Source organism: Otolemur garnettii, unplaced genomic scaffold (genome assembly GCF_000181295.1).
Source record: "Otolemur garnettii isolate 467f Iridium unplaced genomic scaffold, OtoGar3 scaffold00014, whole genome shotgun sequence".
NCBI lineage: Eukaryota > Metazoa > Chordata > Mammalia > Primates > Galagidae > Otolemur > Otolemur garnettii.
Window position 1 is genome coordinate 16,925,706 of NW_003852409.1, and position 15,396 is coordinate 16,941,101.

General features: G+C 52.3%; 1 protein-coding gene across 2 annotated transcripts in view; it reads left to right on the plus strand.

Annotated features, from left to right (window-relative positions):
* RGS3 (regulator of G protein signaling 3) overlaps positions 1 to 12,828 on the plus strand; it is a 124,176-nt gene extending 111,348 nt beyond the window's left edge. The window contains exons 12-16 of one of the 2 annotated variants that reach the window (XM_003785237.3): positions 6,923 to 6,987; positions 9,624 to 9,725; positions 10,079 to 10,140; positions 10,745 to 10,911; positions 11,862 to 12,828. In XM_003785237.3, coding sequence (XP_003785285.1) covers positions 6,923 to 6,987; positions 9,624 to 9,725; positions 10,079 to 10,140; positions 10,745 to 10,911; positions 11,862 to 12,047 — 582 coding nt within the window. In that variant the 3' untranslated portion in view covers positions 12,048 to 12,828. Of the gene's footprint in view, positions 1 to 6,922; positions 6,988 to 9,279; positions 9,528 to 9,623; positions 9,726 to 10,078; positions 10,141 to 10,744; positions 10,912 to 11,861 lie in introns of those variants that run through there. The other variant, XM_023510560.1, reaches the window with a different exon arrangement.
* The last annotated feature ends 2,568 nt before the right edge of the window (positions 12,829 to 15,396 follow it).

Consider the following 15,396-nt stretch of genomic DNA (forward strand, 5'->3'; position numbering starts at 1 on the left):
AAAAAAAAAAAAAAAAAAAGAAAGAAAGAAAGAAAGAAAAAGAAAAGGAAAGAAAAAAGAAAAAGGTTCATAGCACTTCTAGGGCCGTAGAGAATAAACAAGAATAGATTGCTAACAACATTAGCCATATTATCACAGGCCCTTGGAGAATGCTGGTTCCCACTCTTCTTAAAGTATAACAGCCAGTACAAGGTATTGGTATGACAACTGTTGTGAGGCCAAGTGTCTTGGTGGTCAGTACCCGTGGACTGCAGCAGACCCTCAGAGATCTGGAAGTTCAGGATGAGGGATCCCAGAGCCTAGGGCCATCAGGGAAAGCTGGAGAAAGATGCTGCTCAAGTCAGCCTGAGGTTGAGCAAGTTTGGAATAAACAAAAAGGATAAGGCAGGCATTTCTTTGGCTGCCATTCCTCCTCCAAACCTGTGGCAGACATCACTAATGGATCAGCGTGCTTCCTTACCAAGTTGGGACATAGCCTCACAAGCTTGCTTAGCTTCTTAGCCCTTAGCAATATGATAAACTTGGCATTTGGGGAGTCACCTTCTTCTGAAAGGTGGTCAGTTCAGAAGGGTAGACTGGGGCCCTCCAGAAAAAGGCCTTGAACTTTGGCCCAGGAACTGGGACCAAATCTCAAAGGAATTGGAACTGGATGTCAGTTTCCTCAGGTATAAGCATGTGTGGCTCTCAGACATACTTAGTGTTGCTCCAGAATCACCAGGGGGGAGGTTATTAACATATGATTCCAGCCCCCAGCCCCAGAACTCTGGCATCAAAATTTCCAGGGGTGTTACCCAGACCCTCCATTTTAGACAACCTTCCCACAGGGATCATAATCTCATGAAAGTTTGAGTATCACCATCTCAGGTCATTTCTTTTCTTGTCTTTTTTTTTTTTTTGTTTTAAGACAGAGTCTTACTATGTCACCCTTGGTAGAGTAATGTGGCATCACAGCTCACAGCAACCACAAACTCCTAGGCTTAAAGCCATTCTCCTGCCTCAGCTTCCCAAGTAGCTGGGACTACAGGTGTCTGCCACAACGCCCAGCTATTTGTTGTTGTTGTTGTTGTAGTTGTCATTGTTATTTAGCTGGCCCAGTCTGGGTTCAAACCTGTCAGCCTGGGTGTATGTGGCCAGAGCCCTATCCACTGAGCTACAGGTGCTGCCTCAGGTCATTTCTTGATGCAGCTGCTACAGGGCAGGGACTAGGACTCTTACCAAGGCAAGGCCTCAGGCTCACTTGGACCAGGCCTGGCCACTCCTCTCTGGAATGTGGCTGTGGCTCCAAGGCCCACTGCTGAAGTCTTCCCAGGTCTATGCCCCCAGCCACCTTTACTCTAATAACAGTATTTAAATATAGAAAAATTCACACACTCAGGCGTACACGTCTATGTAGTTCCCTAGATCAGTTGACCGCAGCTTCTATTTTGGGACAGATGCTTCTGCCAGGGAGTCCAGCCAGCCTGGAGCAGTCTCTTCTGTCTCAGCTTCCTCCTTTAGGTGCCCAGTGCTCCCACTGGCATCCACCCTCTTTTGGCCTGTCACTTCCTTTCTTAGGCTCGAGTGACAGAGCTGGCAGGGACCTCAGAGGCTGCCCCCAGCTTGGTGGTGGCCACCCTTCCATGTGATTCTCACTTACCCGGCCATTATCCAGCTCCATCACCACTCACTTGTGGTCTGGGATGAAATGCTTCTCCCTGTTCTCAGCCTACCCACTGTGGGGTGGGTACCACCCCCACAGGTGAGCAAAGAGGCCTGGTGGCACTTCGTGACTAGTGGCTTGTTCTATTCCTGCTGCTGCTATTCTCCACTCCTTCCTCTTCCTCCTCAGCACAAGGCTACTATTTATAGAATGCCCCCCAGGTGCTAAGTGCCAGGCATCACCCTAAATACTTCATCTGCATTGCCTAGTTGACCTTTCCAGCAACCATAGAGAGGAAGTGTTATCACCATACTCATTTTGCCAATGAAGAAATTGAGGCACAGAGGGGCAGGCACTGGCCCAAGATCTGCTGCCGGTGAGGGTTAGAGCTCAGCCTTCCCCAGGCCTCTGTGGCTTTTTCCCAGATCCTGTACATTCATGCTCAGGAGGGTCTGGGGGTGGGGGACTGACAGAGGGGAGGCAATGGGTTTCCTGTGGCTTTCATCTTCCTAGCTTTGGCCTGGCTCTCTTGGGAGGGGAAAATCAGCTGATGTTGATGAGCCACTATTCCCAAGCAAGGCCAGGCAAGAAGTGAAGAGGAGAGGGGTGACATCTTCAGGCTGTGGAGTCAAGCAGGCCCAGGTTCAAGTCTTGGCTCTGCCTCCTCCTTCCTGGCTCTGAGGCCTTGGCCAAATTGCTTCTCTCTCTGAGCTTCAGTTTTCCCTTACAAAATAAGAACTCTAAATCTTCCTGGATTTGTCCCAAGGATTCAAAGTAGCAATATAGGCCAGATCCGGTGGCTCACGCCTGTAATCCTAGCACTCTGGGAGGCCGAGGTGGGTGGATTGCCTGAGCTCAAGAGTTTAAGACCAGCCTGAGCAAGAACAAGAACCCATCTTTACTAAAATTAGAAAAATTAGCCAGGCATAGTAGCATAGTGGCACATGCTTATAGTTGCAGCTACTCAGGAGGCTGAGGCAAGAGGATCACTTGAGTCTAGGAGTTTGAGGTTGTTGTGAGCTGTGATGCCATGGCATTCTACCCAAGGCAACAGGGTAAGACTCTGCCTCAAAATAAACAACCAACCCCCGCCCCCCCCCCAAATACCAACAAAGTAGCAGTACACAGAAAGCTCTGTGCCTTGGCTTGGGCTGGTCATTTGTGCTTCTGTGTGATAAGCTGAGGCTTCTCAGTGTGCATGCTACTTGCCACTCAGTTCTAATGCTGCCCCTGGCCCCTACCAGCAATTTCTACTGGGAGTTAGAACCAGACAGATCTTAGAGATGATCTGGTTGGCCGTGGTCACCTCACAGATGGGCTGACTGAGTTCCAGGGAAGGGAAGGCCCCGTGGTTATCCAGTGAGTCATCTGTTGGGGCTGGCTGTCCACACTGAGTTGTCTCATGGTGCCCCCTGCTGCCAGACCCCTGCCTTCCTGGCTGCTCCCTGGAGGCCCAGCAGCAGATCCACAAGCCTGCAAGTGCCCTTTCCCTGGGGAGCCAGGGAAGCCCCAGAGAGTAAATTCCGTGTCGGATGCTGTCAATGAATTCTCTCCCAGCCTGGTTTGGCTCAGCACAGGCTCACAGGCCATTCTTTGACAATGGGCAGACTACAGTGTGGCCCTTCCCTGACCATGCCTCCTTCCTCCCCTGTAGGAGACTGGCTTGGGCAGAGGCTGTCAACAGTGGGTGCCAGCCTGCTGCACTGAGCTCCTGCCCAGGCCAGAAGTGAGACAGGAGAACCCTGAAAATGCCTTCCAGCTCTAAGATGTGATAATCCCTTCAAGTCTATTTAAAAAAAAATCCTATAGAGGAATTATTTCCTGTGTGTAAACTAATAAGCACAGAGTTTAGATCCACTTTTTCCATGTTTCCATGGAGGTTGCCAGGCTGGACCAAGACAGAGAGGGCAGCCCTGCATGGCCAGGGGGCTCAGAAATCAGAGCAGGACGAGGAGGGAAACCAGCTAGAGCCCTGCTCACAGAAGGACCCTCAGTCACTGGTGGGCACTGGACCCAGACCCAAACGTCTCTACTACTTGCCAACTCAGAGAGCTCAGTTACCAGACTGCTCTGGGCCTCAGTTTCCTCAGCTGTAAGTTCGGGTAAATGACAGGACAGTATCTTTTAAAATTATTGCCAAGATTCAATTAGTGCCAAGATCAAAGCCCTTTGGCACAGTGCCTGGCATGCAGTGGGTGCTCGGTAAACAGCAGCAAAGACCACACTAGCTGAGTTACTGAGCGCCGCCCTGTGCAGGATGTGGTGCTCGGCACTTCGCCTGTCATGACTGATCCTCACAAAGCCCTGCAAGGTAGGGCTGAGGAAACTGAGGCACAGAGAGCTAAGTTCAGTTAGCTAATGAGTGATTGAACTGGGCTTCAAATCTAGGCAATTTAGAATCTACACTTTTAATCACTACTATAATTACAGTTATAATTACAATAAGAATTATAATTATTATTCCAAGAGGCAGTGAGCTGCCTGTCCCTGGAGGTGGCTGGGTGAGGCAGCGCAGGCCCCTGGGGCTCCTCCCTGCAGTGCAGGAAGGGCTGGGCGACTCTGGGCTGGCCTCCATTTGCCTTTCAGTGGGCCAGGGTCACGAGATAGTGGGGAGAAGATGGGAAGGAGACTCCCTGTGGAGAGTCTCTGTGCACACTGGGCCTGGGGGTGGACTTGGCTGCAGCTACAGGAGAGAGGAGTCTTGGGGGCCACTGTGGCCTCCCTGAAGACTTGGGAAGTCCTATTTTTCCCTCTCAGTTTCTTCCTGTCCCATAGGTCTCCCTTGGTGCTGGGGTGTCCCCAGCTTTCTGGGGGGCCAACTCCTAGGGTCAGAGCTGCCCTGCCCCTCTATCAGTCTGCTTGGTTAGGGCTGGTCCCTGCCGAAGACGATCCCCTCCCAGCAGTGGAAGGAAGAGCCCATTTCCCAGCCGTGCAGAGGCTGGGGGTGGCCGGTGGGGCGGGAGTGGTCCCCAGGCCCATTGTGTGGGACTGATAAAGTGCGGAAGCCAAGGTTAGAATGGGAGGAAGCCCAAGGCCCCAGGGCCCTTTCCCACGGGTGGGGGCCTCAGGCACTGCCTGGCCTGGGCGGTGTGACTACAACCTGTGTGTACACTGGGGTGACAGTGGTAACATGCAACCAGACAGTGCATATTGGTTACTGAGGGCCCCCTAGGTGTGGGACTGGGCCACAGGGACCACTCTGGCGAATCTTCCATGAGGTGGCTGTCATCATGCCTAAGCTATAGCTAAAAGAAACTGGAAGCCACAAGGCTAGGAAAATTCTCCAGAGTTGGTAGAAGCAGGATTTATATCCAGGCCTGGCTCCAACCACTAGCTCTGAATTCACACACCATATGTTGTATGCCTCTGTGTGCACGTACACACACGTGTGTTTACAACTCTGGTGGGGCAGCATTCTCAGGAAGGAGGCAGCATTTCCCCGGAGTCTTTTACACATACTGAAAACATTCGCATGTGCCCTGTTGCATTTGAGTAGTAGCATCCTCTGGTGGAGAAACATCGACCTTGAATTCAGATGCACATTCTAGCTCTGTTGCTTAAAGGCTGGGTATCCTCGGACAAGTGACTTAAATTCTCTGATCCTGTTTACTTTATGGATTCATTGTGAGGATTGACAAAGCAGGACATGTATTTTGCCCATTCCAGGGGCTGGCCTATATTATGAGCTCCATAAATGAAGATACAGTTCATCAGCCAGCCAGCCTCGAGTGGGTGCTCCACGAGGGAGTTTCCCCTGCTGGCATATTTGAACAAGCCAACTTCTTTTTCCAGAAATAAGAACACAACATTTTAAAGCTTGGCTCATCATCTTTATTTTACAAAGGAGGTGGGTCTCATGAGAAGTCAGAGCTGAGACCCACATCTGGTGGCCTCCTGTTTGGGGACATGGGTTCATGCCCATCCTACTCTGATCTCCAGCTTTACTGCTCTCTCAGAGCATTTACTGGACTTCTGCTCCAGGGTAGCACTGCTGTGGGCCTAGGTCCCCTTGAATGAGGACACTAATGCAGAAGCAGGGAAGAGGGGACAGAGAGTGGCCCTGATCAAGATGGGGGACTCTGGTGCAGTCTGGAGGAGAGGAGGAGACCGGAGCATTCCAGACAAAGGCCAAAATGTGGGTTAGGGAACAGTCTGCAGGCTGCAGCAGGGCTCTGGGGATCCAGAGAGTGGGGCCTCCAGACTCGTCCTTCTCTGTCTGCTCCCCCATAGCCCTTCATCCATTCATTTAGTTGACAAATTTGATGGACTGAACTACTAATATGTGCCAGGCCCTGTGAAGGTGACCCAGGCAGATAGAGACCTTGCTTTTGGGAACTTAGAGCTGAGCAGAGGAGACAGGTTTGGAACAAGACATTTGGGGTGTGGTGGGGACCTCAAAAGAGGTGGGAGGGCACAACCTTGGTCTAGGAGGGTTTTCCAAAGGAGGAGGCATTTAAGTTGCTTACCTGAGGTCTAGGTCTCACCTGAAGCTGGGTCTTAGGAGGGAAGAAGGGTAGGAGAGTCACAAAAGCATTCTGCATGGAGGAATGGCACGTGCAGAGGCCTGGAGCGAGGGAGACAAGGCAGGTGAAGACAGTCTGTTTTGCAGAAAGGCAATGGAGAAGGTTGCTGGAGCTGGGGCCAGGCTGGGGAAACAACTGAAGGAGTTGGAACTGGTGTTAAAATGGGCCTTTCTGCCCCCATCCTATGATGGTAGACCCTGACCTGTTGAGTTAGGACACTCCTGGGGGAGCAAGGGAGCCATGGAAAGCTGTTAGACAAGGCAGGTGCTCTCAGGCCTGGATAATGATTCACTTTACACTCTGCTGACCAGTTCCAGGCCTCCTTTGAGTGTCAAAATCCAGTTAATTGTTATGAATCCTGATTTTAGAAATTAAGGAACAGAGAGGCTCAGAGAGGGACAGTGATTGGCTGAGTTACAAAGTGCAAGGCTGGCTGGAGTCTTCTTTTCTGGCCTATCCCCCTGCCTGCCACAAAGCCTGTCTGAGAAATAAGTGCCATCTCCCTGGCTTCTTCCCAGAAAGCTGGGTTCCTGTTAGCCCCAGGAGGTGACCCCTTTGGCTGGAGGCTCTACCAAGCTAATTACACACCGTGGACAAGCTGTTCCCAGTACTGGGGTCTCCCTCCCTTACCTGTTGTGCGAGAGGTGGGGTTTATGGGGTAGGGAGGGCTGGTGGCAGAAGCTATTGGATCCCTGAACCTCTCTACTTGAGCAGCAGCCCTGGGATGTACAAATTGCATCATGTGTATCTTTCTCCACAGATGAGCGGGGCCGACACAGTTGGGGATGATGATGAAACCTCCCGGAAGAGAAAGAGCAAAAACCTGTACGTTGGAGAGCTCCACCATCCTCGTGGTCAGGGAGTCCCCGCATTCCTCTTCTTCCTCTGCCCACAGGCTTGTCTACCCTCTTAAGGGTCCAGGTGGGGGGAGGAGGCTACGTCTAGTCCCACCCACTGCCCCGTGGAACACCTTGGGTCAGCAGGATCCTGACCATTCATGCAGGAGGCAAGGTGCTGCTTTAGCACCTGGAAGACACAATGAGCCAGAGGCAACCAGCCAGATTGCATTGGCCCCAGCCCAGCCTCTGAGCCAAGCAGTGGCCAAGTGGACAACTCCTTTGCTCCCTCTGGGCTCATGAATGACCTGAGAAAGGGTTGAAATGATGGGTTCCTGTTTCTTCTGAGCTCTTGAATGTCAACCCTCTTGAGCATTGCCAGGAGGGGGCGCTGCTGGCTCATCTACTGTATCTAGTGCTTCCAAGCCTTTCCAGCATGCTCTGGCCCCCTTATATTTGTGGAGGTACCAATTAAAAAGTTGTGTGTGGACAGTTCTCCCCAAGGCCCTGTAGAATAGGGGAGGTCCAGGGGGAGGCAAAGGGTACAACCTCCAGGGAGCCCTCCCCCACCCATCCAGGTGCTATAGCACCCAGGCTTGGGCAGGAATTGGGCCTGGAGGAGGAGGACAGGAGTCCTTTCCAAGTGTTTCTTGAGACCCTCTTCCCTGCCCTTAACCTTGGCTGGGGTCCACTTGCCTAGAAACCCTTTCTAGCTCCAGATCCTCTGACCTTTCCAGTTTTCTGCAGCAACTGTAGGCATTTCTGATTTTGTAGCCAGGAACAACTGCACCTTCTAGGCAAGGTGAAATGCACAAAGAAAAACAGCCCTTTGCATCCCTAACCTCTCTTAACATTCGTAGGATGGGGAAGAGTCCATTCAGCACCAGAGCTCCTGTGAGTGATGATCCCAGGAGTTGGGAGCAGTGCATGGCAGTGGGGGACAGGCACCCAGGGTGCTGGAACTGCCCTATCCAGCAGACACCAGCCTTTCAGAGTAGGCACTGCCTTTTAAGTTGCCTGAAGCTCACACTCTTAAAAGCTTAGGTGTAGACTCTTAGCATCTGGGATAATAATAAAAATAATTACTGACATTTATTGTGCCAGGCACTGTTCTCTGTGTGCTACATGTATGACCTAATTTAATCTTTAGCAATACTTTTGTTTTATATTTGCTTTTTTCTTCTTTACCTTATCCTTATTTTACAAGTGAGTAAACTAAGTGCAAAGAGGTCAAGTTGCTGTCTACATCACAGAGCAAGAAAGTGCTAGAGCTGGGATCAGGCAGACGCTGGTAAAGCTGTGACGAGAAACCTGACAAAGGGCACACATCTGGCAACTCCTGGAGCTGGGACTTAGACCCTGGGCTGTGTAGCTCCAGCCTCCACCTGCTAACACGTCCCTTCCTTGTACCAGGTGTCCCCTCGGTCTTAGTGCTGTTTTAAGAGTCAATAGCTCCAAAAGTATAGATGCTACAAACTTGCAGAACACATTTGAAAGTTTAATTATTTAAATTTCTTTTACATTTACGTCACTTTGTGATTTCTGAATAATACATCTTTTCTTTTAATTTTTAGTTTTGGTCAGCATTTTCCATCTTCAGAAGGATAGAGACCGAACATTAAAATGAAAAAATGTATTATTCAAAAATCATGAACCTAAATATACGCACACAAAAATTAAGTAATTAAACTTTCATGCGAAGCTCTTGTACATTCATTGGATTTGTACTCTGAAGTTACTCAAGCTTGAAACTGCTAAGACTTGTGGGACCTGCTATATATCCCTGGGTGGATAAATCCAATGCCAGGGCCTGAGGCCAGAGGCTGGCTGGCAGGGGCTCTTCTTTGGGAGGTGCCCAGTGTGGGGGTCTGAGGACAGGAGTGTGAAGCTTTTAACCCCTTTCTTACCAGGATCTTTGGCAGATGCTGAAATCTGCTGCCTCCTGGGGGACAGTGATGGTGAGCAGCAGTGGTAGTGGTGTGGCTAAAAATGGTTCTGGGCTAAAAATAGCCAGACCTGCCACCCTGGTAGGCAGAGCCTGCCCTCCTCCCTCCTTCCCTCTCAGCAATTTGCTGACTTGCTCCTCTGCCCTCCCCCACCCTCGTTGCCATGGTAACGGGGGAGGCCGGTCACAAATAACTGGGTCTGGCTTCCTGCCAGCGCCGGCCCCAGAGGCTGTCCCTTGCAGACACATGCCCCTTTCACAGCTCCCTCTCAGGGTTGGCCTGGAGGAGTAGTTTTTTCCGCTCCCTCTCCTGGTCCCTCCCATTTCCTGGCTCCTCCTGTCTGAGTCCCAGTCCTGGCTTGTGCCTGGGAGTCCAGTCATCCGGCTGGGATTCCAGCGAGCCTGTCGCTGCAGACTGCACCACTGCTGCCCGCTGCCCCGGGCGCGGGGGTTGGGGACAGGAGGCTGAGGGTTGCTCCCTGCAAACTGTCCTGGGGTCCTAAGGTGGGGGGCTCTACAGAGATGCTCCGAGGCATGTACCTCACTCGCAACGGGAACCTCCAGAGGCGACACACGATGAAGGAGTAGGTGCCCTCACCCCAGCCTACACCCTGCCACCTGGACTCGAAGGGGCTGAGTGTGCCCAGTGAACCAACTCCCTTTTCTGCTTCTGCCCACAGAGCCAAGGACATGAAGAACAAGCTGGGCATCTTCAGACGGCGCAATGAGTCCCCTGGGGCCCCTCCGGTGGGCAAGGCAGACAAAATGATGAAGTCATTCAAGTAGGTCCCCCAGCACCGCTCAGGCACTCACTGGCCCGGGGTGGGGGAAGAAGAGCTGAGTGGTGGGGTTCAGGGGGAAGGAGTCTGTTGGCTCAATCTAGCTCTGGGGGGATGGAGGCTCTAGTAGAGGGAGCAGCTGCCCTGGGGGCAGATGGCCAGGCAGGCTGGAGGTGGAGGCTGGATGTTATATTGGCCCCAAGAGAGGGAGTGGTCTTCCCTCCTGGGTTCCCCAGACAGGCTTGGGCTCAGTTGCAGCCTGGGCCCAGGCAGCTGACAAAGGCTGCCCAGACCCAACCTCCCCCTTTGCCCAAGCCTCACGGTCCCCTCTCTGTGTTCCCTCCCTCACCCCCCAGGCCCACCTCAGAGGAAGCCCTCAAGTGGAGTGAGTCCTTGGAGAAGCTGCTGCTTCACAAATGTAAGTGGGGGCTTGTGTCCCCTCCCTGTGTTCTCTCTTTCCTTCTTTCTTATCCACCTTATCCAGACACAGAGAGTGTGTCTGTCCAGAGAGGCCTGCATCCCTCTCTCTTGAGCCCAGTCAGGTGTCCTTGCTGCTAGGGAGAGCTGGGCCTGAGCTGAGGCCCTTGGTCTGGCCTTGGAACCGGCTTCTGCCAGCCCCTCCCTGCCTGTGGGAGCTGGCACTGCCTGCTTAGAGGCTCTTGGGACCTGTGTGCTCAAACCCATATTCCTAGAATAACGATAAACAGCTCCCAGTACTAAGGATTTACACTGGGCCAAATGTGTCTGCCGTCTCCTGGGCAGGATCCCATCAGATCCACCTGTGGCTCCAGGACACGGGATTGATGGTCCCCACTTTACAGATGAGGATACTAAGGCACAGAGACGGGAGAGACCTGGCCAAGACTCATGAAGAGGCAATGGCAGGGCTGGGACCACAGCTGGTGGTCCTACTAAGTTCCTAGCATGTCCATCCTCAGGCCCCAGGAGGGTAAACTGGGGTGTCTTAAGGGCAGTGGGGGTGGCTCTGCATCTCACTCCAAGGTCTGGGCTTCTCCTTACAGATGGGTTAGCGGTGTTCCAGGCCTTCCTTCGCACTGAGTTTAGTGAGGAGAACTTGGAGTTCTGGCTGGCTTGTGAGGACTTCAAGAAGGTCAAGTCACAGTCCAAGATGGCAGCCAAAGCCAAGAAGATCTTTGCAGAATACATTGCGATCCAGGCGTGCAAAGAGGTAAGACCTCAGGCCCCCAGCTCCCATTGTCCCGTGGCCCTTCAGCTGTAAGGTGGCAGCCAGCAGCTCACGAAGTGGGGAGACCTGTGTGCCCATGGAGAAGAGGCAAGCCAGGACCAGGGGAAGAACAGAATCCTGATTAATAATAAAAATGGTGGCTTGGCACTGATAGCTCAGTGGCTAGGGTGCCAGCCACATACACCAGAGCTGGCGGGTTTAAACCCTGCCTGGGCCTGCCAAACAACAATGACAATTACAACAAAATAGCCAGGCATTCTGGCAGGCACATGTAGTCCCAGTTACTTGGGAGGCTGAGGCAAGAGAATCGCTTTAGCCCAGGAGTTTGAGGTTGCTGTGATGCCATGATACTCTAACAAGGGCAACATAGTGAGACTCTGTGTCAAAAAAAAAAATGGCCGCTGTCTTTAGCACTGCTGTGTTCTGGGCACATGCCAAGCCCTTTATGTTAAGCCCTTTGTGTATGTGCTCTTGTTATAACAACCTGTGAACTAGATTTTGCTATTATCTTCATTTTAAAAATGCAGATACACTCTCAGGGAGCTTAATCATAGGAGCTGACATCAATTACTGAATAGTGCCTACTGTGTGTAAGGCACTTTATGTGGGTGATCTTGCTTTATTTTCACAACTCTTTGAGGAATTCTATCCAGTAGTTAAGACAAGTGAGGTTCAGTGCAATTAAGTGATTTGCTTTAATTCCTACTCCCAGGTGTGGCACTCCTGGGCTTTGAAACTAGGCAGCCTGACCCTAGGGATATTGTTTCAGGCCCTATGAACTCTGCCATCCTTACAATAATGACTGAACCAGGATTTGAATCCTCTGGCCTGAGGGCCTCCAGGCAACTTTGGAGATGAGAGGCTGGCTCGGTCCCATTCCCAGTGTCTGGCCCCTCAGGCAGCCCTGACTTGGTCACCCTCTGTCTCCACAGGTAAACCTGGACTCATACACACGGGAGCACACCAAGGACAACCTGCAGAGTGTGACTCGGGGCTGCTTTGACTTGGCACAGAAGCGCATCTTTGGGCTCATGGAAAAGGACTCATATCCTCGTTTTCTCCGCTCTGACCTCTACCTGGACCTTATTAACCAGAAGAAGATGAGTCCCCCGCTTTAGGGGCCAATGGAGTAGAGCTCAGCATTCACACCAGGCAGGCTGGGCCCCCTGCCCACCTGCCTCCCTACCCCCTGCGACGGAGGGGGCAAGCAAGCCCCCAGAGGCTATGTCTCTGGACAGAGAGATGGACATTTGGATGTGAGGCCTGGACCAAGAGAGGCCCGGCCTACTTGGAGGAATAGAAGGACTGGCCCGGTTGGGTCCCCGCTGCCCCGGTACGAGGGAGGCCCAAGGGTCCTGGCAGGTCAGGGGCCCCATCTAAGCCAGATATGGAGCTGCCGCTCCCTGCTGCGGAGACTTCGGAGACTTTGTGTTGACCAAGTTCCTTAAAGAACTGGCTGGTGGTGCAGGAGGCCCAGGCTTGGGCTCTGGGCCCCTCCTAGGGGGCCACTGGGACTCACAGCTCAGACCCTTGCCTTGGGTTTTATTTATTTAAACAGTAGTTGGATGCTTGGTGCGTCGTCCTGTGATAGGAAACCCTTGCCTCATCAGTTTTCCTAATTTACAAGTGCAATATTTTAACCAATGCCTTGTGAAAAGCCACCTTGCAGAGGTGGACACCATTTTTCAGTTTCAGGGGATTTGCTGGTCTCAGCACCAGTGGCAGGCAGCTGTGCCTTCTGGATTGATGAGGCCTGGTGGGACACTGCAGTCTGACCACACACAGAAATATGGTACCCCCTGGGTAGAGTGTCCCTTGGGGGCTCTGGGAAAGCATGGCACCCTCAGACCACACAGTAGCCAAGTTCTGGAGCAAATAAAAGGCCTGTGTTATTGTTCTGGGTGCTTTCTGTGTGTTCCTGGTTTTAAGACTTCCTGGAGAGCTGGGGCTGGGGGGTTGGTCCTTGACCCAGCTGCTTCCCTCTCTCACCATCCCCTGCCCCCATCCTGGAGTCAGATACCCAATAAGCCAGTGCAAGCTGCTCTCTAACCGCTTCCTCAGTGCCAGGTCCCAGGCCACGACTGTTCTAGTGGTCATTGCATTACCTCCCTAAGCTTGGAAGGTAGGACTTATCCCCATTTCATGGATAAAGAGGGTGAAGCACAGACAGATAAGCTGACTTGTCCAAGGCCACATAGCCTGCAGGTGGTAGAGACAGGGTTCAGCCTAAGCCTGATAGCTGTGCTACAAAATGCAGTCTCATTTGGCCACCAGCTGGCTACATGTCCTTCAGGAAGTTCTTTGGCTTCTCTGCCCCACCACACCCTGAGGTTCCAAGGGAACTTTCAGGTGGTACAGGGCGGTTGGTGGAGGTGGACAGGGCCAGGATCTCGGGCAAATGCTCCATGGTGGTAGGCTCATGGAGGCTTTCTAGGGGGAGGTGACAGGAGATAGGACTCGCAGAGAGTCCTTCTGTGGTTTTCCCCCTGCTTAGTTTCCCCTCCTGCTTAACAGGAGATGCAAATTTAGGAAAGGCCTGTTCAAAGGCATGCTTCAGGGGAGGACTTGGACCACTCGCTAAGAAGTGAGTAGAAGAGGCCCAGAACCCAGGCTAAGCTGATGCCCAAGATGACACCTTCCAGGGTCCAGGATCTGGGGCCAGGGCACAGGCCAGGACAGGGATTGGCTCATCTGGACTAAGGTGAAGTTGGATGCAATTGGTAGAGGGGATGGGCCCTATTTCCCTGAATCTTGTTTCTTAACTGGGGTTCTGGGGTCAGGTCTGCTCAGTGGGGACTTGAAGACACAGAGGACACGGGGCCATGCAGCTACCCTTCTCCCTACCTCTCCTTGGTGGTCTCCCAGGGCAAGGCTACACCTGTTTGCCCCCCACACAGTGAGAGGATCAGAATTGGTGGTCTCTGGAGGCTATCAGGGAGTTTGGGGGCTGACCCCTTCTCAGGGTTGCAGGAAGCTCAGGCTGGGGCCTGGGTGTGGAGTGGGTCCTTGCTCTTGCTCCCACTTACTCCAGTGGGGGGGGGGGTCAGGAGAAGGGTGGACGGAGGGAGAGGTGAGCCGTCTGATAACCTTTCTGATTGCACCTGACTTTTCCTCCCCAAGTGCAAATAGGATTGGCTCCTCCTGAAGCTTGTTTTGGAAAAACTTGTGTGCCAACAGTAGCCAGGGTCAGTAGATAACCCCCTTCCCTCTGTTCCCAGGCAGCCCCACCCCTCCAGGACTGGCCTTTACCAAACTGCATCAGAGTCAGATGTGAAGTTTTCTGTCTCCAAAGGTTGCTGGAGCTTTGGAATCTGGCGGTCCTGAGTTTGAGTATCACCTTTGCTACTGACTAGCTCTGCAATCTTGGGGAGTCACTTGTTTCTCTCTGAGCCTACAAAATATGGGAAGAGATATTGTCTTCTTAGCACTGGATGAAGAGCCAGTGAGCGAGTCTGGCAAGGACCTAACCTGAGGCCAGGGATACAGAAGGTGCTCGGTACACGTTGGCAGCCTTTCCCCCAAACACCTGAGTGTGAGCCCCTCCAGCCAGCGCGTTTGGCTTCATATACTGTGAAGGGCTTTCCCACTGCAGAGGCCTGGGGCCTCACTGAGGCTGGAAGAGTCAGAGAGGAGTTTTGCTTCTAATTCTGAGCAGGAGCACCTGCCAGGTTTCTTCTAGGCCTGAGATTTGGGGGCCTGAGAGCTGGAAACTGGGGCCCAGAGAGGCAGAACTGGGTCAGAGCCGAGGACTTCCTGGCCTGACCTAGCCTCTCAGTGGCATCTTCTGCTTGGAGGAGCCACTGGGTCCATGAAGAGTTCTCCTCCTCCTTTAGCTTCTGGGGCAGTGATTTTCAATCAGTGTGCTGTAAGAGGATCTTAGGTGTGCTGCAAAAAATTTTAAATATTAATTTACATTATTTTCAAAAGAAGTTCAAAGCACAGTAAGTACATTCTTTTTTTTACTCTCTTTTGATCAACGTAATTTAAGTGTGCAACAGAAGTTTAACTATAGGTTCAAGTGTGCATGAGATAAAAAAACGGTTGAAAAACACTATTCTGGAGATTCAACCTTGGGCCAGGCCCTATACCTTCCAATCCTAGTTGCCATGGAGACCAAAGTCCAGGAGAACAAAGTCAGGCAGATGGAATTCCCATTTTGGAAGGCCCCACCGCCTGGTTTCCATTACTCACAGCCTGGTTCCCTTGGCTTCAGAGTGGTTTGGCTGTGCAGAGCAGCTGGAGAACGGACTGGAAAGGTGCCTGGGTTCCCCTGTCCTGGGCCCTGCCTGGGCTCCCTGGAGGACCTTGGCTATGTCCCCAGACCCCGTATGCCTCAATCCCCTCACCTGTGCAGTATGCTATATGGGCTGGTCTCCATTTTTTTTTTCTTTTGCAGTTTTTGGCCAGGGCTGGGCTTGAACCCACCACCTCTGACATATGGGGCTGGTGCCCTACACCTCTGAGCCA